General features: G+C 43.0%; 1 protein-coding gene across 1 annotated transcript in view; it reads left to right on the top strand.

Annotated features, from left to right (window-relative positions):
• LOC308064590 (patched domain-containing protein 4-like) overlaps positions 1 to 27,261 on the top strand; it is a 44,125-nt gene extending 16,864 nt beyond the window's left edge. The window contains exon 2 of the mRNA XM_080389260.1: positions 21,243 to 27,261. Coding sequence (XP_080245386.1) covers positions 21,243 to 21,743 — 501 coding nt within the window. The 3' untranslated portion in view covers positions 21,744 to 27,261. The remainder of the gene's footprint in view (positions 1 to 21,242) is intronic.
• Positions 27,262 to 27,833: the final 572 nt, after the last annotated feature.

Raw genomic sequence — 27,833 nt, 5'->3', positions numbered from 1 at the left:
ACGGGGTTTATTTCTTGTGTACGATCAGATATGAGGAAGGAGATTGGGTTTTGACTCTGATTTACCAATAACCCCAGCAAATTTGCTGTCCTTATCAGGAAAAAAAAAAATCACTACGAAGAAGGAAAATTATTTTTGGACACAGTCCTTACCTGGAGGGAAAAAAAAGGCATGAAAACATTTTTTTCAGGTATTTCACCTTTACCGTTTGTTTTCCTGTTTATTTACTAGTTTGTCTGAGAAAAGATAATAACTTAGAACAGATCTCTCTGAGAACAGAATGAATACAACAGTGCTTAAAAGGAGCTTTTGAAAGCAGACTGCATTTTGTAATACTGCTTTTGATTAATTAAATATCAGTCATTTATGAACACTAGGCTAAATAGCAGCCAATAAAAGAGACATCTCTATTACCACATTTGTGACAAACACATCAGCTAGATATTGAATCCTTTCTTGCTTAAGTAGAAAAGTTGCTTGTATTCACTTAGCATCTTGGAACCTGTAACTGCAGATTTGCTAGTGGCCAGATTCTCAATTTTTCTCACACTAACAGATGTACTTTTAGAGTCCTGCTCCATTTGCATTTATGAAGTCTTTCCCACTGCTCTAAGACTAATCCCTCTTTATATGCCCCTGAGGCATGGGTCAACTCCATAGGGCAGAGAGGATAGAAAACCACAGCCCACCTACATCAGAGTAGGCATCTGCTTATCAATAATATCCACAAACTAATTATTCCTTCAGTAAAGTTGGTCCAAGTACAAGAGTTCTCTGACTCCAAGGACCAGATGCTTCCTTGGAGGCAATGTGGCTTTGCACCCATTTGGGATACCACCCGTCCCAATCCAAGCCTGTGGCTCAGGTCCCGTGAAGTGCTCTGTGGTTGGCAAAAGCTGCTAAGTTTTTGCTAAGATAAAGCAAAATAATAAAAAATGAGCAGGGAGAAGATCAGAAGAAGAAGGCTGGGGACTGCAGATAGTTTTCATCTCAGCCTTCCAGATCAAGACAGGATTGGGCAGGCTGAGCTCAGAGTAGCTGCTCCATAGCACAAAAGCAAGCATAAAATGTTTGAAAGCAAGTAGCCTGTTCTGACTCACTGGTTAGAAAACTTATTTTTTTGGGGAAAAAATAATAAAAAGACCCTCTCGCTATTCCAGCTGTGTTTCTGTGCTGTCTGACAGGACTAGGAAGGGCTCCTGGAGGGGCTGGTGGAGCTGGTGCCTGTGACCGGTTAGCTGTGCCCTTGCTGGGAGATGTCCCTGAAGCTGTCAGCTCCTGCAGACACGATTAGACAGCCTGTCTGCTCCACGTGGGCAAGAAATGAAGTGTTTCCTTGTATTTTTAGGAAAAATTCTCTGCTCCTTCCTCTGCTTAGTACATTAGGAAAGATCTTTTTCTTAGCTGTGCTAGACCAAGCATTAAGACACTCCTAGGAGGAAGGCCAGGCTATGAGCCCTGACTGCACCAGGGACAAGAAACCGGGTTAACCTGTACCAGGACAAGGTATCCCAACATAAACAAAAAGCACGAAGACTGCGGAAACCTATCAAAGCAGAAAGACAGTAGAAACCAGTCAAAGCCAGGATGGGGTTTAGGGTGCTTTTTTTGCATTGCTTCAGGTATGAACTTAACTCTCCTTATCAGTCATTGGGGTAAATTCCACTTTCACCCTACCATGGCTCTAGACAGCAGGTTCCTTGAGTGTGGGGCTCATTCCTTCACATCTAGCAGTGGAGAGCAGTGGCCATGTAGAAGACTGCAAAGAAAATATTCTTGACAGACCTCTCAGATGGCATTGGTCAGCTGCTTCATGCCTCTTCCTTGCACCTATTCTGCTTTTTAGGTAGTCAGCACTTGCTGGAGGACATGGCCTTTTATGCAGTGCTAGGTCTTCTGGAGACCTTGCTGTGATGTGAATAATAATAAAGAAGTAATGGAAGGTTGTTTGGGCAGAGAGAAAAGGAAGACACAACTGCAAGCCCCTTCAGTTAGTAGTGACTGCTCAAACTGCGGATATCAACCGCTTGCTAAAGGTAGAAAGTCCAGTAGCACTTTGCCATCTTCCTATAATAGCTAATTTCTGGACAGAAAATGTTTTTTTATTTCCTTTACTAAACATTTGGTGTTTCTATGTTGACATGACTTCTAATTTCAGCCATCCCTATACCTTTCCAAGATGTCTTTGGAGCCCCTTACTGTACTGGCTGTGTGAGCTGTTGGAAGGCTCTGAACTTCTCTCTCTGGGTTTACAATGGATGTGTATTCTTGCTATCTGTAGCAAGAATTAAAACAAATTCAGATACCACCATGCTAGCAAGGCAAGAGGATACAACTGACAAGCCTTAGTAAAGAGGACGTGTCATCTTCCCAGCCAGAGGAAGATGCTTTTACAGAGAGGAGATCTTTAAACCAACATTAACTGATTAAATATATGTTCTGTGGCAGAAGTGAGAGGAACTTTAAGACACAATTAGATTAATAAATATGTCTAGAAAGTTCTTAATTTATTTAATGTCCTTTATGTATATGTGATTATGTATATTACATACATATCTATCTTTGTTGGTAAGCAGTGATGTAGGTAAGATTGTGCTAGACATTTTGAAAACAGTAATCTAAGAACAAAACCTGTATTAAACCTTTTCAGCCACTAAGAGATAAAAGACCCTGGTGAGGAGCTCTGCACAGTTGTTATTACAGAAGTCACGGTGGAAAAACCTGCTGACTGGTTTTCCAAGAGGACTGAATTGAGTTAGTAAAATCATGATCTTGCATTTATACAGAAATCTTTTAATTTATGCAGACCCCACATCCATTGCACCCTCCTAGTGCAAACAGCGAGACATGCCGTGCATGGCTGGCACTGGCGCTGAAAAGCAGCTTCAGACACAGATGAAACAAAGTCTTCAACAATGTAGGAAAGCAGGAGCTGTGTGTGATGGAAAAGAGAAGGGAAGGCAATGGGAGGCAGAAAAGGCAAGCTATAAAGTCTTTTATACCCCTGTCGCTCACTATATTAGTCCTGTTCTCTGTTTTCCTACCTACCAAGGTGTAAGATGCTCACGTGGAGAACAGATAGTAAAGGAAGTTCTCAGCAGCGGGGCTGTGAGGCATCTGACAAAGACAGAGAGCAGTGACAAAGCTCCTGAGCACTGCAGAGATGATCACGTGCAGTGGCACGTGTCGTTGCCCTAGGCCTTCACGGGGTGCAATTCAGCCTCACTTTTACACTGGTGAGGCCATGTGGGAGCAGGAGCTTTGCGTGAAGTGCTTGGAGATCTTTAATGACACTAGCAAGCAGTGGCAGTGGCAGGATTTCCAGCTGAAAAGAATTACTGTGGAATCAGCTCAAGGGCAAAGAGAATAATTTGTTGGTGGGCAGCTCTGGTATGGCACAGAAATGTTGTTTCTGAAGCTTTTTTTTCTCCTTAACCCTGCTCACACATCGGTGGGTAATTCCTCCACAATGCCAGTTCTACATGCCCAGCAGTGGCCTGACACACATCAGATAGCCCTCCCACAGTCATGAGTCAGCCAGCTCAGCTTTTCTCTCTGTTTTTTGTGTTTTGGCACCAAACATGCCCTCCTCCAGTCCACTCTTGCTAGCAAACTGGTACCACAGCCAGAGAACTGCTGGGGGGATCGTGGGCTGTGAGGCTGGCATGTAACTACTTGGCTAATATTGCAGAAAGGTTTTGGTCTGATATGATCTATAACCAAGATGGAAAAAGTCCTTTGGCACCACAGGTGTATAATGTTTCCTGAATACATATGATGGCAAATGTTTTGGCGTCTCCCAGAATAATTCTTTAAAAATACCAATTGCACAAGTATTAAAGCCTGCTTGTCTGCTCTGAGGGCATCTGAGAAGGCAAAGGGCTGTTCTTCTGACCCGTCCCACGCCTCTGAAGGCAATGCACGTGGTAGAGACTTTAAGTGTAATGCAGCCCATCTACTTAGGGTACACAAGTTGGGATTAAAGATCAAGCTCCTCGTGGGCCAGTCTGCCACAATAAATGTCCTAGTGCAGTCCGTGGGACACCTGGGAGGTGCCATTGAATACCACCACAGGGATGCCCAAACACCTAACATGTATCCTCTTGCAACGTATAGGGAGCGTAAACATCACCTATAGGACTGGTTCAGCGGGCACGTAAAACTTGTGCCCAAGTAAGTGCCTAAGCATGACAGAAAAGTTGCCCTTGGGTAAGACAGGGTCTTGCTTTTCTTACACCTTGCATAGCTGTTTCCACCAGTGTTACACAAGTGTTGTCAGTCTGATGTTATTCTTACCACATACATGGTGCATTTTTGCGCTTGTGTCAACAGCTTCATAAAGGGTGCTACGATTCAGAGGTGGCCATGGAGCATTTTGCTGCTTCTGCGCTTAATCACATGCTACCTGTGCAAAATCACGCGTTAACTGTGCCCTGTGTAGGGCCAGCCCATAACATTTCAACTGAATCTTTTCCTATCAGAAGTTGAAATCAAAAGCATATGTGAAACAGTGTATATCCTGGCCTTAATTTTGTCTTGGAGGAAGACAAGAGGAAGGTAGATTCCCACAGTTTCATTATAACAGGACCTTAAGAAAATGCTTCCATTTTTTGTTTTTGAAATGGTTCTGTCAAAGTATTCTTTCAAAATTATTTCCAAAATGTTTTGCTCTCGCAGTATACTTTATATTGGAAAATAAAGGAGAATTTTAAGAGTTACTTTAAAAGGAAATATTTTGCCATGTTCAAATTTTGGAGAAGGAGAAGTCACTCAGGTTTGAAAATCACAAAGAAATGAAGCCAACCCACCAGCTCTGCTGGGCAGGATCCTGCCTGGCTGAGGACACTACCCAGTCTCTGTGGACACAAATGTATGTATCCCCCAAACAGGGTGCTCTGGCTCTTGTTAATGCCGTTTTTCAGTGGAGACCAAGGCAGCGTTTTGATAGGCAAGGGACCCTCACTTCCAGTCTTCCAAGCAGGTTTAGTTTGTAAAACAATTTGCAGTTCATTAAGAAGAAAGATGCTGTTAGCAGTACTTCATTATGCAATGCAATCTCTTGTTTGATGGGACCTGTGACTGAAACATAAATCACCCTTTCCCTAACCATTTTCCAGGATGGTGTCTCAGAGTAGATTTTGATTGATTAACAAAATACATTAACAAATCCAGTGCTGAGCAGATGCAACATGGAAATATTCATGTGCATTTTTCTCCTTAAAAACCCATAACTCAGTTTGCTCATGTTCTTGACTCTGATCCTACTAAGGTTTTATTCGCAGATAAGTACAAAACATCCTCCAAAAGAGATTGCACTAGGTAGACTTTTGGATCCAGCAGGCAAACCCACTTCTCTTCAGGATTGGCTGGAAGGTGTGGCAGTAAATGCTCTACCAGCGGTGTTTCTTTGTGAACTAGCATTATTTTCCTGTCCAAAACCAATTTTCCACCTGCACATAAAAACCACGGGTCACCCAGTTGATGCACAACAGATTTATTATTGTAAATTGCACAGAAATTTGGGACACCAGCAAAGAAACATGAATGTTTCTGTATATTTACAAACATCTCTCTGACCTTTTCTTTCCCCAGGCTTCAAGATTAGCACAAGTATTATGCTTTAAATATACACCCTAAATTAAATTTCACAAGCTCGATAAGCATAAGAGCTCCCTTGCTCTCATAAAGTATTGGTTGTTTTGTTTTTGAGAAGAATTTAAAGAAAAGGTATTTTTTTCTCCTAAAAGAATAAAGCTTGTATCCTTACAACTTTTACCATCTTCTTGCTCCTAGTACAAGATTTTGGAGGTGGGAGAAAGAGGAGGACATCCTTGAAGGGAAATTTGTGTTATATAAATGCCAAATACTGTAATTGCATATGTTCAGTGGTTCTTCATCAGAATAATCAACTCAAAAGGAAGGTTAAAACAGGCCATTTGTCACCACTTAACAGATCTGAACAAAGCTCCTTTAGGAATGATTCTGATACTTTTCTTGTGGAAAACCCAATTACTCTTTAAAGTAGCAAAAATTACAAGGAAAAATAAGGCAGAATAGGATATTTTTTCACTTGCATTAGAGCAGCTAAGTAAAAGGGAACCAGGACAGAGGATAGCCCAGAATGAAACTCAAAGGAACTCACGTGCACCCTTCAACCGTTTGAACTGGGTCTTTCCTATAGCATCTTCAATGAGGATACAGCGGACAGAAAGAGCAACATTTCAGATGCTGTTTTGTGAATGAGCAGTTTGGGGGGTGGGATGGTGGTTTTGGTGCAGGACCACGTATTCCAGAATTCATATTCTGCTGCGGCTCGGATCCTTCTCTCCCTTACTTTGATTTTCCCATCACAAAGAAGTGCTGCGGTGCTGCTGGAGAATTCAGTCAGGGAGCTGTTGGAGCTTTATGAGCAACCTCGTGCCTCTTACATGTAACATCAAGAGGTCAAAGATGTAAAAGGTTTATAAGGTCAGTCTAGCCCATTCCCTGGCCTGTGCAGGATTATGAGGAAATCCTACTAGAAAAATTAATTCAGATTGGCTTGGATGGGAAATCAGTCATGCGGGTTGGAAACCGGCTGAAAGATTTTAAACGATGATTCGTGGCAAATGATAATGTAACAAGTTTATGGAAGGTATATGGAGAATTTGTGTTAGGTCTGGTCTCATCTAACATCTCCATTAATTATTGGGAAGTAGAATTGAATTGCACAGGAATTAAATTCACAGATAATATTAAACAAGGCAGCAGCTGAGTCAGAGAATTTACACAGGCAAAACTGGAGCAGCTAGAAACCCAAACAGAAAATAAAACTATTTTCTGGAGTTTTGGTTGCATTCTGGTCTCCAAAGGGAGACCTAGGTACCTCCCTTGGAACAGATTTCTGTTAGCTGAGTTTTGCCGATGTTGAATTGAAGATGTAGTGCTGCTTAAATGATATGACCAAGGTCAAAGAGAACGTTGTTATTAAAGTTGAGATTTTGCAACCCCCACAGAAATGGCACTTAGTTTTACTTCTGATTCTGACACTGCTTTGCAAGTATGGACATCTCACTACTCAATGCTGTCCTTCATCCTTCACCTTCTTGCAGGTCAAGTTCTGCAGGACAAAGACAGCTCTGTACGTTGAGTTTGAACAGTGCTTTGGAGGCTGTAGGTGATCAGTTAAATAATCAGTGAAGCCTTGATAGATTGCTGTTTTTTCTTAGTCCTTTCAATGCCTTTCTAGAACAAAACTGGTTGTCTTCTAGAGTCTTGTGCTGACTGTGTGGGTCTTGGATGGGCCAGCCTTGAAGTTGTTTTGCCATGTTGTGCATCACCTGATTGTTCCCTAGCACTTCAAATTCAAGTATCCTCATAACCCTAATGTCAAAAATTGGCTCCACTTTGTCCCTGTTGAATTTTGTCATTCATTTATTATATTCTGGTTGTGCCAGGGAAAAATTTTCATATCCGATAGTTCCTAACAACTCAGTTGAGCTGGATAGTTACAAAATATTCAGCTGGATCATTTCTACTTTTTTTTTTTTTTTTTCTGTCCAACTTGAGTGTGATTGCAGACCAAGCCTCTAGGCACAGGCTGGTGATGTTTGTAATGGACTGTGAAGTCGGGCCATTTCTTCTCCTCTTCTTGACAAACATCCACAACATCAGGGCATGTACTGCTGTGAATGGTACCTGACCTGGTCTGCAGTCAGGCTGTGACCCTGCCCTGCCACCAAGGGTCCGTGACGTAGCAGTTTGTGGATGTTCATACAGAGTCACGATGGGAATATTCATCCCACAGATGGATTTAGATGGATTTATTTTTTCTAATTTGAGCCCTTTTAGTGTTTAACATCTAATCTGAACTGGCCCCAATATGCAATCAAAGGAGAGAAGGGTGAACCTCCAGAAGCAATGTATTTCACTTTTTCTAAGCAACTGCATTAGGAGGGGATGAACTCACCCTTCAGAGGCATCATGGATCAGAGAAAGAATGTTTATATTATGCATTTACCTTTCAAATGGTTAAAATTGGGTGAGCTGAATCCCACCATGCATTTATTTCAAACCACCAAAAAAAAACCCAACAAAACAAAAAAACAACCCAAAGTTCCATGAAACTTCCACAAGCATGGAAATATGCTAAATCTGGAGGTCTTTATAGAAAAGACCTGTCAGGTGAAGCATTTCCAAATGACCTAGGGTATAACCCGCTTTTGCACTGACATGAGAAGAAACTTCTCGTAATAATTTCACAGGGAAAATCAAGGCTTTTTCTTGAGTCCACCACAGCTGTGTCTCATACCAAATCTCTGACAGGGTTTTGAAAAACTTTTTTTGGAAATTATTATTAGGCAGTTGCAAAAGAACTAAAATACATTAATCTGAATAAGGAATTATCTTCCACTGAAGGAACCGGAATTAAATGCCATCCTCCTGCAAAATAGATTGCCAGTTATTGACGGTTTATTGCAGCAGGGAGACTGAGATTTTACAGAGTACTCAGGAGACAAATGCTGAGTTTCTATCATCTGGAAGTGGTTTACCATCAGATACTCTTTGGCTTGATTTATCAGAATTTTTCCCTAAATATTTTTTTTGTTTGATATCCAAAGGTGGCTAGATACCACAAGGTCCCATCACCTACAGCACTTTTATTTTAAAACTAAAAGTCTAATCCTTCCTGTCTGCCAGAACCAAAATCTTTTCAAATAGGTTATACTTACATAAATTGAAAGATCACTTTGCACTCCAGGGGACTTTGAAAAGCCTTCTTTTTTAACCCATGTATTACATTAAAGTAACTGTCAAATGTCTATTGGGGGGGGGGGGGGGCGGAATGTTGATGTCTTGCAGGGAAATATCTCAGATAAGTTGAAAAGGTGGTGGTTGTTATTATTATTCTTCTTTACAACGAATATACTACATTTCTTCAGAAGTGCTTATACACAGCAACTAAATATCCACCTTACCTAGCATCTTGAACCCATTCTTAATAATAGCACATTAACTTATAAATCTAAGAGCATCTATAACCTAACTTTATGCATTTAATGAAGGCACTTAAATCAGGGTTTGTGTCACTGTGGGCTCTAGGAGGACTAAAAACCCTAAGAATGAGATTCAATCCATTGGAGATCAAATTGCCCTCCGGAGGTGCCCCCCTTTTTCTCTCCTCCTGGAGCAGGCAGCCTGGTAGCCCTGGCAGTTCCACCCTGTCGGGTTTGGTTAGGCAGCCTGGGCTCAGGACCTCAGAGTTTAAACTCTGACTTTTCATGTTTTGAGCCTTGTTCTGGCTGAAAAGGCACATCCAAATCAGAAACTCTGCTTGAAGTTAATAGCTGCTGTGTACTCACACGAAAGGACAAATACTCAGCCGTGAAATACAGCCACCTTGAGGATGAAGCTGTTCAGGTGTTGCATAGCTCACACCACCACCTTACTATGGGGTTTGAGCACAGGAATTAGAGAAACCTTCTGCCAGCTGGCGGCAAGGAAGGGATTACATCTTTCTTTTTTCTTTTTTTTTTTTTTTTTTCTTTTTTGCTTCCCATTGAGTTTGCATAAACCTGGATTATAGCTCCAATCCATTTCACCACATGCCGCATGAACTGCTGCTCCTGAGCTTGGCAGGGAGGAGGTGCAGGCTGAGGAAGGAGAGTGAAGGGACCTCTCCTTTGGCAGCATCCCCAGTTCATACTGTGAAATAAAGTGACTAAAGAAACTCCAGCATCAGATGGGAAGATCTCTGGAACGTGGGCAGCTTCTCCAGTTGTGTGTTTGCACAGCACCTTGCGCAGTGGGATCCTGAGCCATGCCAGAACCTCACTGGTGACCAGTGATTATGGTCTGAACAGAGACCTCAGTGTCTGCCATACCTTGTGTGGGTTCTCCCAGGTCTCTGCAGCACAAAGGCTGCATCAAGATGAATTGATCCCAGCGTGGGATCTCTCACATGTTCATCTCTAGATGGAGGGTTTGGGCTGATGCAAAATTTTCAGGCTGTCGCATGCTATTGTTTAACACTTGTTTATCATTGCAAATATGCTCTGTGCCAGCTGAGGCAGCATGAGACACGCTCTCCCACAGCGGATGGCTAAAATAATAAAGAAAAGCCGGCCTTTGTAATGGTAGCAAACTTTCAGTGGAAGAGCTCTCCAGCAGTGGGAGATAATGAGAAGCCCAAAGCAGAGATGCTGCCAAGAGTTTTACTTTTTTGACTGGCATAAGTATTACCAAAAATCTGTTAGAGAATCCCACGTGACAGCATCTTCATCTCTGTGGGCTACTGAGAACATAAGATTTTGTCATGAAGGGCACATGTTACAAGGTGATCTCGAGACAGGTTTTACAAATGCAAAAACTACCTGCTGATGGTTCATATAAGGGGGTGAAAAATCCCTTTGAACCTACTGAATTCAAAATTACCTTCAGTGGGAGTTAGCTTTCTCATATGCAGATCCAGAACCCCAGTTTCAGTTATATTTTAATGCATAAATATAGGCCAACTTAAATGCCTCATTCCCACTCCCCCTTTCCAGATTCTGGTCCATTGTTACAATAAAAAAGGAAAAACATCTGAAATCAGACATTTTTTTGGCTCTCTCCAGCTCACAAATGGCCAAACTCATTAAAAACCAATGTATGCTGGAGGGAAGGGGGGGATGCTTCGGGGCAGAGAAATTGCTTCACGATGCCAAATTTGAGATTAAAAAAAAAAAAAGGTGGGAAATCTGATTATCTCTTAAAAAGGAGGAATTTTCAGCTGGAAGTGTTAAGTGTTCTTAAGTGTATCTGTTTTACTCAGTGCCTTGTTATGTCTTATTGAGCACCACGAGAGTGGGAGCTCCTGACAGGACTTGGGTAAGAGCACAACAGTGCCTTGCGTTTGAAGGCTGGGCTTAGTTAAGCCTGCAAACTGCTTAGCTGGAACTTAGCCTTCAAACCACGCCAGCCCCCAAAATCTTGCCACGTCATGCGTGGCTCTGTCTGATTCCTAATTATTTCTTTCCTTCTTGCCTTTGATAAAACATTATTGCAGCATTTCAGTAGTTTGGCTGCTGGTCCCTAGAGAGACCAGGAAGAGCGGAGACAAGAGAAAATTAAAGAGGTGTTTGCCAAAATAAAACATAATTTAAAAAGAAAAAAGCACCCTTTTCTGTGTCATTATTGAAACTTTAGATTGTTAGAGCTTAAATGATTCCTGTGGATCTGCTTTACTCCTTGCTTTTTATTCTCTGCTGTTTATTTTTTAACATTTCCTTTAGATGGAGTAATAAAACCAGGCAAATCCAATTCCTTCTTCTTCTTGGCAGGTCTTCTTCCTTTTTTGTGTGTGTGTGAATTGGACTTCAAGCAGTGTAGGTGAAACAATTAGAAGAGGTACACAGTGGGATCCACACAAAGCAAGAGGGACTACAAACCTGTCAGTGAAAATGTGTGCTTCCTTTTTAGGATCTCCTCTTAGGGAAAATCCTTGGGTCCCATCCTCGTCCCCCCCCCAAACCCTTCAGCTTGCGCATTTGTGCATGGGGAGGTTTTTCAAACAGTTTTATGGCTTTTTAATTCTGTTGATATGGAAATAAGAAAAGAAAGGAGGTTTTCTTGATTTTTAGCATTTTCTGCTTTTTATTTTACTTAAGGAATTAGGTCCTTGTTTAGCCTATAGCTCCATGGACTTCAAGAAAGCTTTAAGATTAGACATTCACAAGAGGCAGAAAACATTCTGGTGCAATATTGTCTTGTTTACTTCCATCTGGAGAAAGCCATGACCCTCTTGAGATAATAAACTCTCTTGGATTTCACTAGGACACTAGAGAGCTTTAATTCATTAATCTTGCTTCCTTCTTTTTGCCAATTTCATTCAAATCCCGGCATTTGGGAGAAGGATTTCTTTGTTAAAAAATGAACAGTTGCATTCTTTCTCCCCCTTCACAGCAGCTGGTTTCACTTTTTTTTTTTTTTTTTTTTTTTTTTTTTTTTTTTTTTGTTGAAGAGCTGGAAAATCCACAATGAGACTCCCAAAGGTGTCTTCCAGCTATGTTATGGAAGACAGTGTCTTGATGTGTGATGCTTTAGAAATGCAGAGAGACTGGAAATTGGGCTAGATGGAGCACTGGCCTGCAGTGAAAAACCATTTCTTGTCTTTTTATGCTATTTTTCATTTTCTTCCTTTTCTTTGAACAGTTTTAACACTGATCTTGAGCTGTGGATGGATTCAGAATTAATATGGAGTATTCATTAATATAAAGTATTCATGCTAGAGTTTTCTAGAGTTTGCCAAATACGAGAGATGGTACATGTGTTCTCCATACACATGCCTGCATACGTGAGTGTGAGTGTTTAAATGCATATATCCGTACATTGGGGTTCGGTGCATCTCCCTTGAGGCACTGCTGTCTCCTTAGTGATTCATTCCTACATTTCCCCTTGGCACAAACAAAATCCTTCAGGATGTATAGTAGCCGTGCACAAGACCATGGAGACAAGCACAACTTTTTTTAGTTGAAACTGGGTATTCTTCATGGCTTAGCACCTGACAGAGCTCTAGATGTTGTCCCAGTTTGCACAGGTGAGGGGCCACAACTGTACCATGCAATGCAGGAGTGTGGATTTCCCCTCCTAAAGCCCTGTGGCACCTCCTTACAAAAGTCTTGTATAAAGCAGGATTTGAATAGATGAAAAATATAAACTCTGTTCTCCTTGGTGATGTGAAACATAGAGGTCCTGGGATACAAAACCAGTTTTTGAGGAAATCCCCATGCCTCAGTGTGAAGCTCTTGGTTAGCAGGATCAAACTGCCAGGATCTGGAGCTGGCCTGCAAACACTGCAGGTGGGGAAATATAGCCCCATTCAAAAACCTCCAGTAATCAGGGCACTGGGGAGACCCCCAGTGCTGGGGATGGGGTTTTAATCCTCTTGAGCTGTACAGATCCCTACACACAGGTCTAGGGAAACACAGTATTGCCGTGCAGGGCTGGCAAGCCAAATGCCCAGGAGCAAAGAGAAGCCAGCAGGAAGAAATAACCCATGTTACCAGCCCGAAGTGTGACTTTTGGGGTGGAAATGCTTGAAATTTCTTGTCCTTCTGTTGGTCTGTTGCGGGGGGGGCGGGGGAGGTCAGTTTAGGGTGGCTAAGCCCAGCCCTGAGTTAATGCTACTTTGCTCGATGTTACGGTGGGGACTGGGGTCCTGCGGCGAGGCGGGAAGGAGGGATGCTGGAGGGGGATGGGAAAGCAGCAAGCGCTGAAGCAGGGACTGCAGTGCAGTGGCTCCCGAGCAGGGCTGTGTTCATCTGCTGCCACTGGCACGGCAGCACAGGGCACGGGAGACACAGCTCTGCTGTTTGCAGGAGGATGTCAAAGCAACTTTGCTCCTACCTGCCTTCTCCTGCCCTCTTTCTGGGTTGTCAGGGTGCAATAAGAACTGCTTTTTCATTACCCCTTTCCCTGTATTTTCTCCCTCCCACATCCCTCCTTTTCACATTTCCAGTCTCTTTAGGGCACCCCACTCCATTGCTCCAATTGATTTTTTTTTTTACAGTCACAACAAACTCCACTTCTATTGTATCATTGACCACTTCCTTGTCACACAACCCACCCCCCCACCCCCCAAGCACACTTCCCACCTGCTTGCTTTGTCCACAGCCATCACTCAGACAGGAACTCATTATGGATGGGCAGGGGAAACTGTTCTCATCCGCGGTGATTATTTTTACCATCATCCTTCATCCTGTGGGATTTAGGGGCCAGATGCAGCCTGATGTTTTGCCCTATGATACCAGGGCAGAGGCAGGCTGCAGAAAGCAGAGGGCTGAACCCAAGGTGACCGCCTCGAGGGCTTTTGGTCCTGGTTAGGGCAGAGCACCAACTCAGAAGACAGTATATGGTGGGGAGGGAGCTGTGGTTCTGTGCCTTCTGGAAACAAAAGGACAGCGATATTTTAAGACCTGATCTGGTAGATTTACACACCCAGGCTTGCCTATGACTTGAGAAACCCTGCTGACACAAGTCTCCTGTGGAAGGTGAACCTGTGCCACTAAACAGCAAGTTATGCTGAGCTACCGACCTCCCTGTCCTCCTGAGTAAAACCATCCCAGCAGTCCCCAGGCTGCTGAGCATCCAAAGCAATCTGCACCCTTCACCCCTGGATCCATCTCGTGGGGCTGAGCTGCAGCCACCAATTCACCTGTCTGAACCATCTGTGCTAAAGCCATTTCACTGTTGTGCCTGTGATCCTGCTCCTGATGGAGAGGAGAGAAGAAGGTGGCAGATAGGCTAGCCATGCTGCAAAGTGACCTCCCAGTGCTTGCAGTCCCCTTTGTGCTGTCTTTAACCCCAACGATAACATCTTCCCGCAACACCCTTCCCCACCTAGAGCAGGTGTGTAACCACAGCCAACATGGGTATTGCTCAGCAGCTTCAGGGACACCACTGTGTCCTTGGGCACACAGGTCCTGCTTAGGACAACAGAGGACAAAGCTGTGCTGGGAGTAAACTGGGCAGCAAATCTATCCCTCTTTTCTCAGAAGAACTGGGATGGGATCTGAGATAGAACAATTAGGAATATGACCTTGAGAATGAAGGGGTCAGTTGAGCAATGAGGAGCTTGAAGATAGGACAAAGAATAAAGGAGGCTTGAAAAGATGTAAAGGTGAAAGATAATCTAGGAGGGAAGGTTTGGTGTGGAGTAAGCTGGTCTGGGATGGAGAGGGTTTATATTGTATTTTCATTCCTGAGGGATGTGCAGGGGAAGCAGAAGGCAAAGGTATGGCCTTTTCTACTTTCCTTCTGTCCTTGCTCTCTCTTGACAGAGATACCCAGCTGAGGGTGGTGAAACACTGGCACAAGTTGCCCAGGAGAGGTGGTAGATGCCCCATCCCTGGAAACATTCAAGGTCAGCTTGGATGGGGCTATAAGCAACCTGATCTGGTTGAAGATGTCCCTGCCCATGGCAGGGGGGTGGACTAGATGACCTTTAAAGGTCCCCCAAACCATTCTGTGGTTCTGTGAAAAGCTGATAGAGTGATACTGAAGACACAAAGTAGGAAGGACTACTCAGAAATACAGCATGTCCAGCACCAGAAGCTCCTCCTCAAAGAGCTCTCTAATAACAATCACATTTTGCTATTGCATCCTTATGAATTCCTCCAAAATTTGATTTATTTGGAAGGAATAAATCTGTGTTAGGAACATTTCTCTCATTCTCTGTTATTAATCCTAGAGTATGTAAGTCTCTTGAAATACTTTTCTTCTGTTCTTGTCTCTTTTCGAATTACCAGATCAAAAACTAGAAACCCAAAGCAATAAGGGCAAGGATCACAGGCCTGGACTCATCAGAATGAGGTGCCAGGTGGTTCTGGCTGCCTTTCAGGTGTTCTGGGTATAGATCTCCCTTACTTAAAAATCACACTAGTGATCCTTGATTTTACTGGGAGGCAGCTCAAGGTCTGTATGTTTGTTAACCTGCAGGACATGCCTGTGAAGGGACTAATGTGAGCCAGGAAGGACAAGACAGCTCGGCTAGTTTTGTGTTTGCACCTGTCACTGAAGGTGGGTTAATTATATCCTAGCTTTTTTAGCCTGATAAAAGCTAGGAACAAGTCTTCAGTAATATTGTGGCTCTGCTGTAAACAGGGAGACAGGCAACTGCAGAGGTCATGTCTGGGTTTGACCTGTACCTTAGGATGGGGAAGGTTGTCCTATGGATGTGCCTCGCTCTTCCCAGTGACTATAAAACAAATTTGCTTGACTGACTGGTGAGCTGAACCTCATCATTGTCAGATAGCTGGAAATAACTGAATTGGTCTTTATTGCAACAGAGAGCTACAGGATTGTTTCCTGGATAGCTTCTTATGGCCACCTTCATACCTTTTATTTTTGCTGAGTGAACAGACCACGGGGCCATCGCTGTGTCCCTGATCCCAGCCAACCCTCCCCGCCCCACCCCCCGTGCAGTTTTGCATTGCTGAGCCATACGGAATGGCTGCACCGGGACAAGCACAGCAAACAGTCTGGTGGGTGTGCAAGAGCACCTACACAGCTCTGAGGGCAGGAGAACTGCTATGCTGACATAAATCAGCGTTACATGGGACCATTTGAAAGGCATGCTTCAGGAATTCTTGCTAATTGGTAGCTGTGCAGTAGGGAGTGACTGATATAAGGTCTCCATGGATAACTATATGAGGGACAGGAACAGAGAAATCGCTGTGGTTTGGGGAGAGAAAGATCCCTCCAGAGTTTTACAGTGAGGTTGAAGGGAGGCAGGAACAACTCAATATGTTAAACCTTAAAGGAAAAGGGATTTAATTTTGTTTTTATTTTATTTTTTTTTACCTTGAAAACCTTAGGTGAATTAAAGCAACTGGCTTCATCCTAACCTTTGTGGATTTTAGTGTAATACTTTATTTAACCTACGTTTGGTAGAGTAGGAATGTCCTTACCACGAGGACAAACAACTGCATTGATCTTATTAAGATGTTTATCACACAATATATTTTTTATAGGCATTCCTGGTTGCCCTCTGTTGAACATTTTTAAGCTTTTAAGACAAAATAGAGTTTAACCAGGATTGCATGCTTTATCCTAACATTTCTATAATGTAGCTTGATAATTATCCATCACTCCAGTTGATAAGATGTAGCAGTTAAAGAAAAATAAAAATAGAGATGAATTTGCTGGCAAAGGTCCTGCGAATGTACTTGAATTAAAATGATCTCGCAGTAGGGTACAAGGGCTCCTCTCCTCCTTGCCAGTGATCTGAAATGACTTCTAAACCTCTCACCAGCCCTAACCTCCACTGAGCAGGGCTCTGGGAAGGCAGGAGCCATGGCATCTCAAAAATATTTTAAACCCTCTGTTTTTCCCATGAGAGAGAAGTCAGTGGAGGATGGTGCCACTGGAAGCAGGGAGGAGAAGGTGTCCTGCCCAGGGCTGGCATGGCAGTGGGCAGTGACACACGGAACCCCTGGGATGGGAGCTGGGGCTGCAGCAGCTATGCTGAAATTATTAAGGAAACAGAAAAGGTCCCAGGTAATTTAGCAGTAAGGGAGTATTGCTAGTATCCCTCTGGGCTGCATGCAGAGAGATCTATGCCTACATTAGCACCAGCAAAAGATATTTAGCTCAGCAGGAGCAGCTGGTTTTGTTTAACCTGAGAGATCCTGCACTCAGCTCTGGAGCAAGCCAAACATCCCCATGACATTTACACGTCTTTTTAAGATATTAATGGTCCCAGCATCCTTCACTGACAAGCTGCTAGCCTGAAATATGGGAGGGGTTTATTCTGCATCCATCCATTCACCATTAGTGATTTTTACTGCTGAATGGACAAGGAGTTTGGGTTTTCAATCACATGCAAGGCCAGGTTTGCATAAGCACAAGCAGCAAAGTCCATCATGCCAGAGGAAAAGAAGAATAATGCTGCCCACATCTGTCATCTCTCACTCCTCTGAGAACCCTTAGTTCTCATCCTTCTGCCTTTCAAACTCTAAATCTATCAAATGACTTTGAGGCATCTAGAAAAGAGAGGGGAGTACACAAAAAACAATTTAATAATATCCATCAAAGCAAAGATTTTTGCTTTGGCCCCTGTTTAAGATCAAATATCACAGGCCCCAGCCAGCAGTCTGTATTTCACACCACTTTTAAAGATGCTCAGATCTGGAGAGAATTAGCTGCCATCAGGATGGGCCACGACCCTTTTTGTCCTCTGGGAGAACAGACACTGTGAAGTTTTCATTAGACATTAAAAAAAAAAAGAAAGAAAAAAAAAAAAAAGAAAAAAAAAAAGAAAAGCACATAGACACAGCCTGGGAATCTGAAGTTCAGGCTCCAGCCATGCTAGTGACCTTGCTAAAGACAGTTATCATCTTATGTTGTAGATCCTGTGGTTACACGTGGGCGTACAACCAATAACTATTGTTATTACTCGATTTTCCTGGTTTGTTTATCTGTGTATAAGGTCAAAGAGTGGCGACATATGTAGGTAAATCTGTAAAGGGATGTGTAGTCTGAAGCATGAAACCATTGTTGTGAAATTAAAGATGACATCATGTAGGTGTATACCAGGAAGGATGTGCTAATTAATAGCAGAAAGTGCTTTTTTCATTGAAGAACTAGGCAGAATGAGAGATCTTGTTCAAAATCTGCCTGGTCTTTAGGCCTTATTTGTGCAAGTCGTTGTGGCTTCATTTTGTTTCCCAAAGCTTAGGCTTAGCCCAGGAGTTTAGCTGTTCACATCTTCTTTCACCAAGGTGGTCCTGGATGACAACAGAGAACATGGAAAGGCAAATAACTCCCTGAAGCACCCATGAGACATCCAGAGGTAGTTAGGTCCCTGGCTTGGGGGTCTCTGGGAGATGCTGAAAGTCATGTTGGCAGCACTCGATCTTCATTTTCCCACACATCAGCCTCCACCTGCAAAAGGAGGTGAAAGGCACTCTTTTCCCCCGTCTTTCTTCTGTCTATCTTGCTGAGATTGTAAGCATTGCTGTGACAGCCCTGCCTAGCACAACAGGGCCATTATCTCTCTAGAGTGTTCGGCAAAAAGTACGAGCTGTATTAGAAAAAGGCCCCATTTCCCCAAATGCTGTGGTGGCAGGTTTGTGTTTGCGTGCTATAAAAGCAGTCGAGGCAAAACCTTGGGCAGATAGGAAGCAATCTGCCTTTGGAAGGAAAGGGACAGACAAAATGACCTCAAAGCAATTCAGCATCTTTGATTTCCTCGATGCCATCTGAAAGCTCACTCTCTATTTTGCTGACATATGAGCTGGGTGCCCTATTGTACATCAGTGTAACAAATAGCCGTTATCTTCGGTTTCATGGGAGATATGGCAGAACATGATTTATTTGTGCCTGATCTGTTGCCTCTTTTGAAATGCTGCCATCGTTCGGTGCACCTTTCCAAGAGGAAGGCAGATGGTCATCACAAAGTTTCCCGTAACCTTGCCTTGTGTGCTGCATAGTGAATCAATGAAACCTGAATTACAGTCCATTGTCTGGGTCTGGAGCTGTGCTGCTAAAGTATCCTGCAGTGGCTGAAAATGTTTGAATGTCAACACTACATATATACTGAGGAGATAGGACATTTCTCCCTAAAATTTCAAAGCAGTGCCAAAGGGGATTTTTACCAAGAAGTTGCACCTGATGTGAGCAGGGACTGCATTGCTCAAACCTTAATTACCAGATTGGTAACATACCTTTTGTGTGTGTTAGCTGTGACCCCCTCCTCAGAAAGAAAAAAAAAAAAATTGGAATAATGACTCTAAACAGGATTCTAACATGAAATGCCAAAGACAAGGATTTTTCGGAGCCAGACGGCACCAGCTGCCCCTCTGCGCTTGCTGTCTCTGCTTCTATGACATTTGCAATGAGGCTTCAGGTGATTTGAGAAGCTGGCATTAGACTGCAAATCACCTTTCATGTCAGCTTGTGCCAGGATACCTTGCCAGAAGTCGTTATTTCTGTGGGAAATAACAACTGGGAATAGGGAAAAAATGAACTTCTGAAAAGCACTTTGTCACGTTCCCTGGACTGTGGCAGGCAAACGCTGAAAACAGCGTGAGCTCCTCCCCTGAAAGCGGGCCATGGGCAGAAATTTCTGTGGGGGGATTACCCCCTTTACATACCGGAGACAAGCAAGGTGAGTATAAAAAACATTTTCAGTGCTCTTGCTCAATTTCTGGTATTTATTTATTCTATGAGCAGACATGCCAGAAGACATCTATGTTTTGTAAAGCCTGGTACCTTGCTTCATTGATTTTTCCTTAGGATGGGATCATTACGATGAACAGGTCTGACAATTTCAGATAACAACCTGTGTGCAGCACAAGTGTTTCTAGAAATGGTTAATGTTGGATGTAATAGATGTTAAAAGTGTCCCCCCTCTTCTGGCCTTTCACAGATGACTGCTTCCAAGGGTGTGTAGGGCAGAGCATCTCCCAAATTCAGGCTATCAGTCAGCTCATTCCCACAGTGGATGCATTATTTCATGTGAACTCACTGCTGCAACATGTTTTATACATTAACTGGTTGAGAATTTTCTGTTTTTATTAAATAGAAGAGGAAAGAAATCTAAAAACTTATAACCTAATTTACGGGGTGGGGCAAAGTAAAATGTTATTTGGTGTGCAACAGACATTTAATCCCCAGGTTTAGAGTTTTTTGATCAAAGAGATTACTTGTGCTAGGACATTTTTATCCAATCTACTGAGTCTTCTTCCTCAGTTTGCAACTGGGTTTGATCTTCTAAATCCACACAAGCTTCCCCTGTCTTGAAAGGGGCACATCAAAGTTATTCTAGAGAACTAGAATAACCAGTGGCTTAAAAGCAAGGACCTTCCTTACAGGATCTTTCTTACAAAATCTTTCTTAAAAAACAACAACAACAACAAAAAAAAATCCAACAACCCAACAAAACCAAAAAAAACCCTCCACCATCTAAATGGGACCAGATAACCCTACCCCCCAAAAAATGCTCTGGTCTTGTAAACAGATAGGGGCTGATCCTGAATGCACCTGATGTGTCCTTTACTAATTGTCATGGAGTTTTGTATGTCCTAGCCCATACCAAAAAAATAAGTGAGACCAGAGAAAGGTCTATGTTCTTGAAATATAAAAAACAAATCCTGAGGTGTAAGGTAGGTTCTTTTCTCTGTGCCACTGATATAAATTAATGAAATCTCAAATAAACAAATCAAAAAGTCCAATTTCAATTATATTTTTCTAGAGCCAGAGCAGCTATTAAACTTGGTGGATTGTCTACGTTGACATCTGTATACTGAGGAACCAGGCCTCATTTTCTGTACGTTTTCCAACTTCTTTAAAAACATTTCCAAAGTGTCAGGAAAATCACAATTCTTCCAGAAATTGATCTTAATCTCAAACAGCTCGTACTTCAGTAATTGGAGATTTGTCACAGTTAGAACGCAGGGAAGCGATCCCTGCCGTGGGGTGAGAAGCTTGCATGCTACACTTTGGTCCCCGAACATCTGGGACCACAATGAGTATCTGAGCAGTCCCTGAGCTGCAACACAGCATTGCAAATGAGTCTCTAATGAGTAAGCAGTAGAGTTGTGGCAGGCAACAGGGATGCATCCCAAAGCCCACTGAAGTGAATGGCACTACTCCCGTTGACTGCAGTGGCCTTTGAGTGGAGCTCGGCATGCCTGTGAGAGGAAGGTGGAGTTGAACGATAGCACTGTATCACCTCTTACACAGCATAACCGCATGCTCGTCTTTTTTACTTTCTCTCTCAGGATGGCAGGAGCAGTTTTATTGGCCACCAGCTCGGAGGGGTCATGGAAGTGCCAAACAGCAAGGACCAGAGAGTCAAATCAGCCAGAGCCATCCAAATCACTTACTACCTCCAAACGTATGGCTCTGTCACCCAGGACCTCATTGGGGAGAAATGGGAGAGCGAATTCTGTAAACTGATGCACAAGATGCAGCTGGATCACCAAGATCTACAGCTCTACTCTTTGGCATCCTTCAGCCTCTGGAAGGACTTCCACCAGACCAGTCTCTTGGCCAGGGGCAAGATTTTGGTGAGCCTGATGCTGATTCTCCTGACTGCTACCCTCTCGAGCTCCATGAAGGACTGCCTTCGTAGCAAACCTTTCCTGGGACTCTTGGGAGTACTCACTATCTGTATTTCCAGTGTCACTGCGGCAGGGATATTTTTCATTACTGATGGAAAATATAATTCTACTCTGTTGGGAATCCCTTTCTTCGCTATGGGTAATTATTTATCTTCATAATAATAGGATTAACAGAGTTTAATGACAGGATTGTGAATTATATCCTGGTTATAAAAGTGCAGATTTTACCTTGAGTGAAAGTAGTCTAAGTCATTTTCATCTTGTTAAACTGATCTGTGCCTTGCCATAAAAAGAAAAGAAAAAAAAAAGAAAAGAAAAAAAAAGAAACAAAAGGGGGAAAAAAAAAAAAGGAAAAGGAAAAAACCCAAAGCAGTAGCAACAATAAAGAGCAAATGATGCTGCTGGAATCTCAGCCAGCATGAGAGAGGGGCAGTTTTATTGATCTCTGTTACGAAATGAAGGAGAAATTGTTATTGAAAACTAGTCAGCTCAGCACAGAAAATGGATATGTGTTGACCCGACTTTGACGGGAGGCCAGCCGAAAGAGTAAGTTAAAACAGGAGGGCACTGGGGAAGGAAAGATTTTAGCATCCTTCCCGGCGAGGGCTTCTCCTCCAGCTCTGTGTGAGGGGCAGAGGGGAGCGGCTTGGTGTAAGAGTAAGATTGATGGTCCTTATCTCAGAGAGGAGATTACTGTTGTGGTGTTTGCCAGGCTGTAAGCAAAGGGGCCCGTCAGTATCTGTAGCCCATAATCCCTCGGTTTGCGGAGTCCCAGATCAGCTGCAGAGATTTCCTTTGTGTCACACCCAGGCAGGGGAAGGTGCAGAAGAAGAACAGACACAAAATCCAGCTCTTTTAGCAGAATTGCTTTCATTCCTTCTGTTCCCATTTCTGTTCCATACACTTTTTAGTGCCTCTTGTGTGGTTCATGAGTTTGCTGGGAAGGTACGTTGGAAAGAAAGAGGGAAGCACGCCTAAAACGGCTTGCTGAGGCAGCGCTGCTGGGTGCAATCACATCCCAGTTTGTCAGAGTTTCACCATATTGTGAGTCTGAACCCCAGCAATGCCTCGATGCAAAATCTCAGCAGTGGCGGGCCAAACCCAAACCCCTTCATGCTGTTTTTTTGATGGCAGGAAAACTTATCTGTGGACAGAACTCTGCATTTTTATGGTTAATTTCTTAAATCTCATTCATGCTTCTAGTGCTCAAACTCAAGTCCTGTGCTACAGTGAGAGATACCTAAATATGCAAAGCCATGAGCTAGAGTCAAGGTTTGGAGAAGGGTCTTATATTTTTCTTAAAAACCTCAGCTTCTTAAGAAATTACATTTTCTTGCTCTTCCCCTTAAGAAAATTCCTGTAGTTATATGCACACACCCCCAGCCCCCCGCCTCCTGTGTTGTCTGTCCCCTAATAATGTGTTTGTGTCACTAACCAAGGGGGCTGAGCCGTAGCCTCATCAGTCCTGCACCTCTGGAGCAGCTGGCTAAGGTGGGAAGGAGTGGCATGGGGTAGATGGTCAAGACTCCAGAAGGGAAAGGGGAGAGTGAGGTAAAAGACCCCAGGGAATTCCATGATTGGTTCAGCCTCTTTCATGCTGGTAAACAAAGCCGTGCCAAAGCCTCTAGTTCTGTCACCTGCGCTGTGAAATTGTGGCAATGGCCCCTGTCGCAGTCTGTCCCATGCCAACTCTTCAGATGCTCTGCAGGCTTTGCAGTGTAAGAGGACTTGATGGAAAGAAAGTGCTGAGAGGGGAAAGAATGCCAGCAGGAGGAGCAGAGGACATGCTCGGTTGTGACAGGGATGGATCCCAACCTGAGCAGTGTGCGGGCTTAGGAAAAAAAGAGATCTGTGGGGCTGAACGGAGGAAAGGATGACAGCGGGGAAAAGGAGGCTCCTGTGTGTTATCAGATCGCGGCAACCTTTTTCTTGGGTGTCAGGAGGTGTGTACCAAAGGGTAGGGGCAAACAGCACTGCCTTGCTTGTGCAGCAAGTTGAGAAAAAAGCACAAAAAATACTGACATGATGAAAGCACCTTCCCTCAATTGTGTATTCCTCTGCTAGTGTCTCTTTTTAGATGGTTGTAGGCATTGGTAGCCCATACTCTTTGCTTGGGAGTGACAAAATTTGAGACCTGTCGAGGAGCCCTAGACAGTGCCTGTAGGTGAAGCTCATCTTTGGGCTGACCTCAAAAAGCACCAGCATCCATACAGGCCAGGAGCATCAGTCCAAATGGCAGTAGCACTGCGCTCAATTTATACAATCCCTGCAGCCCCAGGGTGAGACAGGGGTGGGAGTCTGAAGGCAGAGAGGCTCGGTTTCCCGTCGGGATGGTGGTAAGCCAGGACTTTGTGTGCTGTCTCAGGAAAGGGATGCTTCTAACTTTCTGTTGTGTTTTGTGCTGTCATTCTTGTCACAGCCACTTCCAAGAGCAAAAGAAAAGAAAAAAAAACAAAAACAAAAAACCAAAACAAAACACCACAAAACCTCTATTAAAGTGAGATATTTGCAAGGATTGCTTCTATAACACTATACCGAATGAACTTCAAGTTGAAAAAGAAAACATTTAAGCAACCCTTCCACAGAAATTTCAGTCAAGGATCTCAGATCAAATTGGATACACCATCAGGGAACAGCTTGCAATGCCTGGGAAGTGCTGCTGCTCAACATTAGGCAACAGTTTTACAGTTGGGAGAACTAAAAGCCAGGGTGTGTGTCTTGCCAAAGCCATCCTGCAAAGTGCCACGTGCCTTTAGTCCCTGCAATTACCCTGCCAGCTAACAAGACCTTGCTCTGCCCGTGATATACTTAGGGCCTTACAGACCCGGGCTGTGCACAGCACAGCGTTTTCTGTTAAACCTGATTTACCGACAACAGACCTGACACCTTAGAGTAGATCCATTGAAAATCCCAAGACCGTCCTGTGGGTCAGTCCATAACTCCGGCCCATGTTGTGCCAGTGTCCCATGCTGCTAGCACAGCAGAAAGCAAATAATATATCAAATAATAATTAAGCAAATATAGATGAAAAAGTGTGCAAGATGGGGTTTCCCAGAATTACAAATGCCAGATTTGCAATTCAGCCTTCTAAAGTCAAGTTATTTAGACTAAAAAAATAAAAGGAAAAAATAGCCAATAACAGCCAGAAGGTGCCTGCAAGTGCAATACTACGCAGAATGCACAGGCAACCTTAATTCCAGCAGCTTCTAACTTCGGAACACTTCAACCTGACATTTGCAAACTGTCCATTTAAAGTATATTTGTCTGGTCAAAATATACAGTGTCTTCTGACATTCACTTTTCAAAGGATTAATTTTAATGGAAATTCTGTGATGTTCTTCTGCAGTTTGTCCTTTTTCCTGCAGAGATGGCAGGATGCTGCTGTCTGAATGAAGGGAGTAACCCCGGACTTGTACGTATGTTTAGGTCTATCACTCCTCTTGCAGTGCAGAGCTTCTGGGGGTTTCAGTAGGTGATAAAAGACTATCTAAAAGTGAAATGTTTTATATTTTTTCTAAATTTGGACTGAATGACCTCGACATTAATTATTTACTGTAGTCCTGCTGTGAGGGAACACTCTGCTGGAATAAAGCATCTCTGATATACTGGGGAAGAGTGCTAGCTCAGATTGGCTTTTCTCTTCTTTATCCTTGAAGGTGAAAAGCTTCAGTCTTAAGCCAGGGGTGAGGGCAGTGGTGAAAAATTCTGCTTGCTCTGACTCCCTCTTTGTGATACCACAGTCTTCCTCTGCCTCAGGAATCCCAGTTTCCCCAGTACAGCGTCTACCACTGTGTTTTTGGACTCAGTGAGGAGCAACTCTTCAGAAAGGTCCCGTGCAAATAATGCTCTGGCTGCCAGAAGCTCCTGCAAACAGGAGCAAGAGGTGCTGATTTTTAGCTGTTCATACCCCAGACAAATGGCCAAATGTGGTGAGTTAGAGAAAAGGTGCTTCTTGGTTTCAGGGCTTCCTCCTTTAGGGACTGGACTGGACCTAGGTGTTTTGTTTGTCTTTTTTTTTTTTTTTTTTTAAAGTCAGTTTTTAGTAACCACTGTGTGAAATCAGGCTGTGGGACAGTTCTACCTTCTACCTTGCATGTCTCTTCTGGCACAAATGCAAATTACAGTTTCTTCTGCATGTTTGACAACATCAGAGTTGTCACCACCAGATGAGTTTCAGATAGGGGATAGAGGGTCCAATAATTGAGTTTCAGATTTGTTCTAGACATCAGAAATGGATACGGGTAGATGTTCACACCTGCCTTTTGTGTTTAGATTCACGATGCAATTTCAAAGGGATGTTATGTACGTGACATAATTACAGTTTCCCATGCCTAATCATCACTAATTAATACAACCAGAAGGTTAACTACATAATTGAGATATTATTGCTCCCATGATTTGCTTTTTAATGCACAGAAACCACACTGATGTCATCTGAGAGATTATGATTTAACTCAGCTGAGGATCTGACTCTATATTTTTAAATACAGGTGTATTAGTTATGTCATTTTACACTGTAATTATTTTTTGCCATTCCATGAAGTACCTCATTATACAGATTAGTGAAAATCTTATGTTAAAAATGTAACTACAGTGTAATTAGAGTCTAATCATGCTTTTTGTATCATAAAGTGTATGTGTTTCTTAGAAGGCTGGATTCACAGTAGACATAAGAGATATTTCCTGCCCTTTTAAAGTCCAGACCAGGAAGACCACAAAATCTTCACGGGAACAATTATTTGTCATTGAGTCTTTAAAGAACACTCAGCTCAACGGATGCCCTACAACACATTGCAATATCATTACTACTAGGACTAATAACTATACTGCTAGTAGTGGTCTGGTTAAAAGATACAAAATGTTAGGAAGCAATAGGCTACCTGTTTCCAGCAGTAACCCCATGCCTGATGTAAGACTGCAGGATGGATGGAGGAGTTTGTAACAGTGCAGGCTTTTCTGTTAAAATTCCCATTATCCCTTCCGCTGAGTTAGTCAAATGGAAGGAGGAAGCAAGGCAAAAGCAGACAGGACTCGAGGCAGTTATTAGCATTTCAGACAGAAGCCATCTAACCTCCTTCGGATGGCAGTTGTTAAACTAATGGCTGGTGATCACCTTTAAGCAAATTTGAGATGTCACAGTATTACCATTAGTGGTAGAGCTGTGGGAAATTACAGAAAAAAGTCCTAGTGCAGATGAGGAAGTTTGGGTTTTTTTAAACCTCAGAAGGCAAATGTGAGCACTAAAGTGCATGCTATCACTAGTTCACCTGTACATGAAGTATCACACCATTTCTAATCTTTGCTTCAAGCATTGGACTTTCTGATTACAGCTGCAACTTAGAAATATTTCTGCAGTGACTCTGGCTTTGGTTTTGTCCTTTTGATGCAGCCATAAAGCAAATCCCATATGAATCTCAAGTTCTATGATCATACCCTATCTGTATGAGAAGCAGGAGAACGACCCTTTAGAGTAAAGAGACCTGCCGACATAAACTTCCACCACTCCATGCCTTAAACATAGAGCAAATCTGTCATTTTAGATGTTATGGCAGTTCATGTCCTCACTAACTCAGCAGATCACTAAGGACTTAGAATTATCTTTGCCTTAATTAGATGGTGGCCATTCTTGACTTTTACAGTGGGAATAGCAAAAAAAAAAAACAAACAAAAAAACCCCCATCAACAAATAACCCCCAAAAAAACCCAAAATGAAAAAAAATCCACAAGGCAGCAGGAGAAAAAAATGGAAATATATAAAAATTTTAAAGTGACCTATTTCGATGGGCACACAACATAAATAATTCATATGAATGGGCCTAGACGTTCTCCATATTTGTAAGGTTGATTTCCCCATAACCTGGTATACTCTCTAACAAGTCTATTCCCAGTTGCAGAGAGTTGTTTTTTTCATTTCTATAGGAAAGGTTAACTTCCCCAAAACAGTCTTTCCTGAATTTTGAGTAGAAGACCAAAGCCTTTCTGGGATGGTTTGCTACACTTACAACTGTGTCCCGGAGCTGTCATGCTTAGGTAGAGACAACAGGACTAGGGCTGCCCTTCTCAAACACAGGTGAGATGCAGATATCTCTGCCTGGATCCTTTGGGCATTCTCGTGTCCAGCAGAAAAGGATGCATGAAGAAACACAGCAGTCTCAGTCCTAACAGGGTTTGTACCACCTAATTTCAGATGTCCTGAGTGTTCCTCCCTTAAGTCACACAATCTGAATTTCCTTTGCAGCTAATAGAGAG

Source organism: Falco punctatus (assembly GCF_963210335.1).
Source record: "Falco punctatus genome assembly, chromosome: 5".
Lineage (NCBI taxonomy): Eukaryota > Metazoa > Chordata > Aves > Falconiformes > Falconidae > Falco > Falco punctatus.
This window is presented reverse-complemented; position numbering and strand designations above follow the sequence as displayed.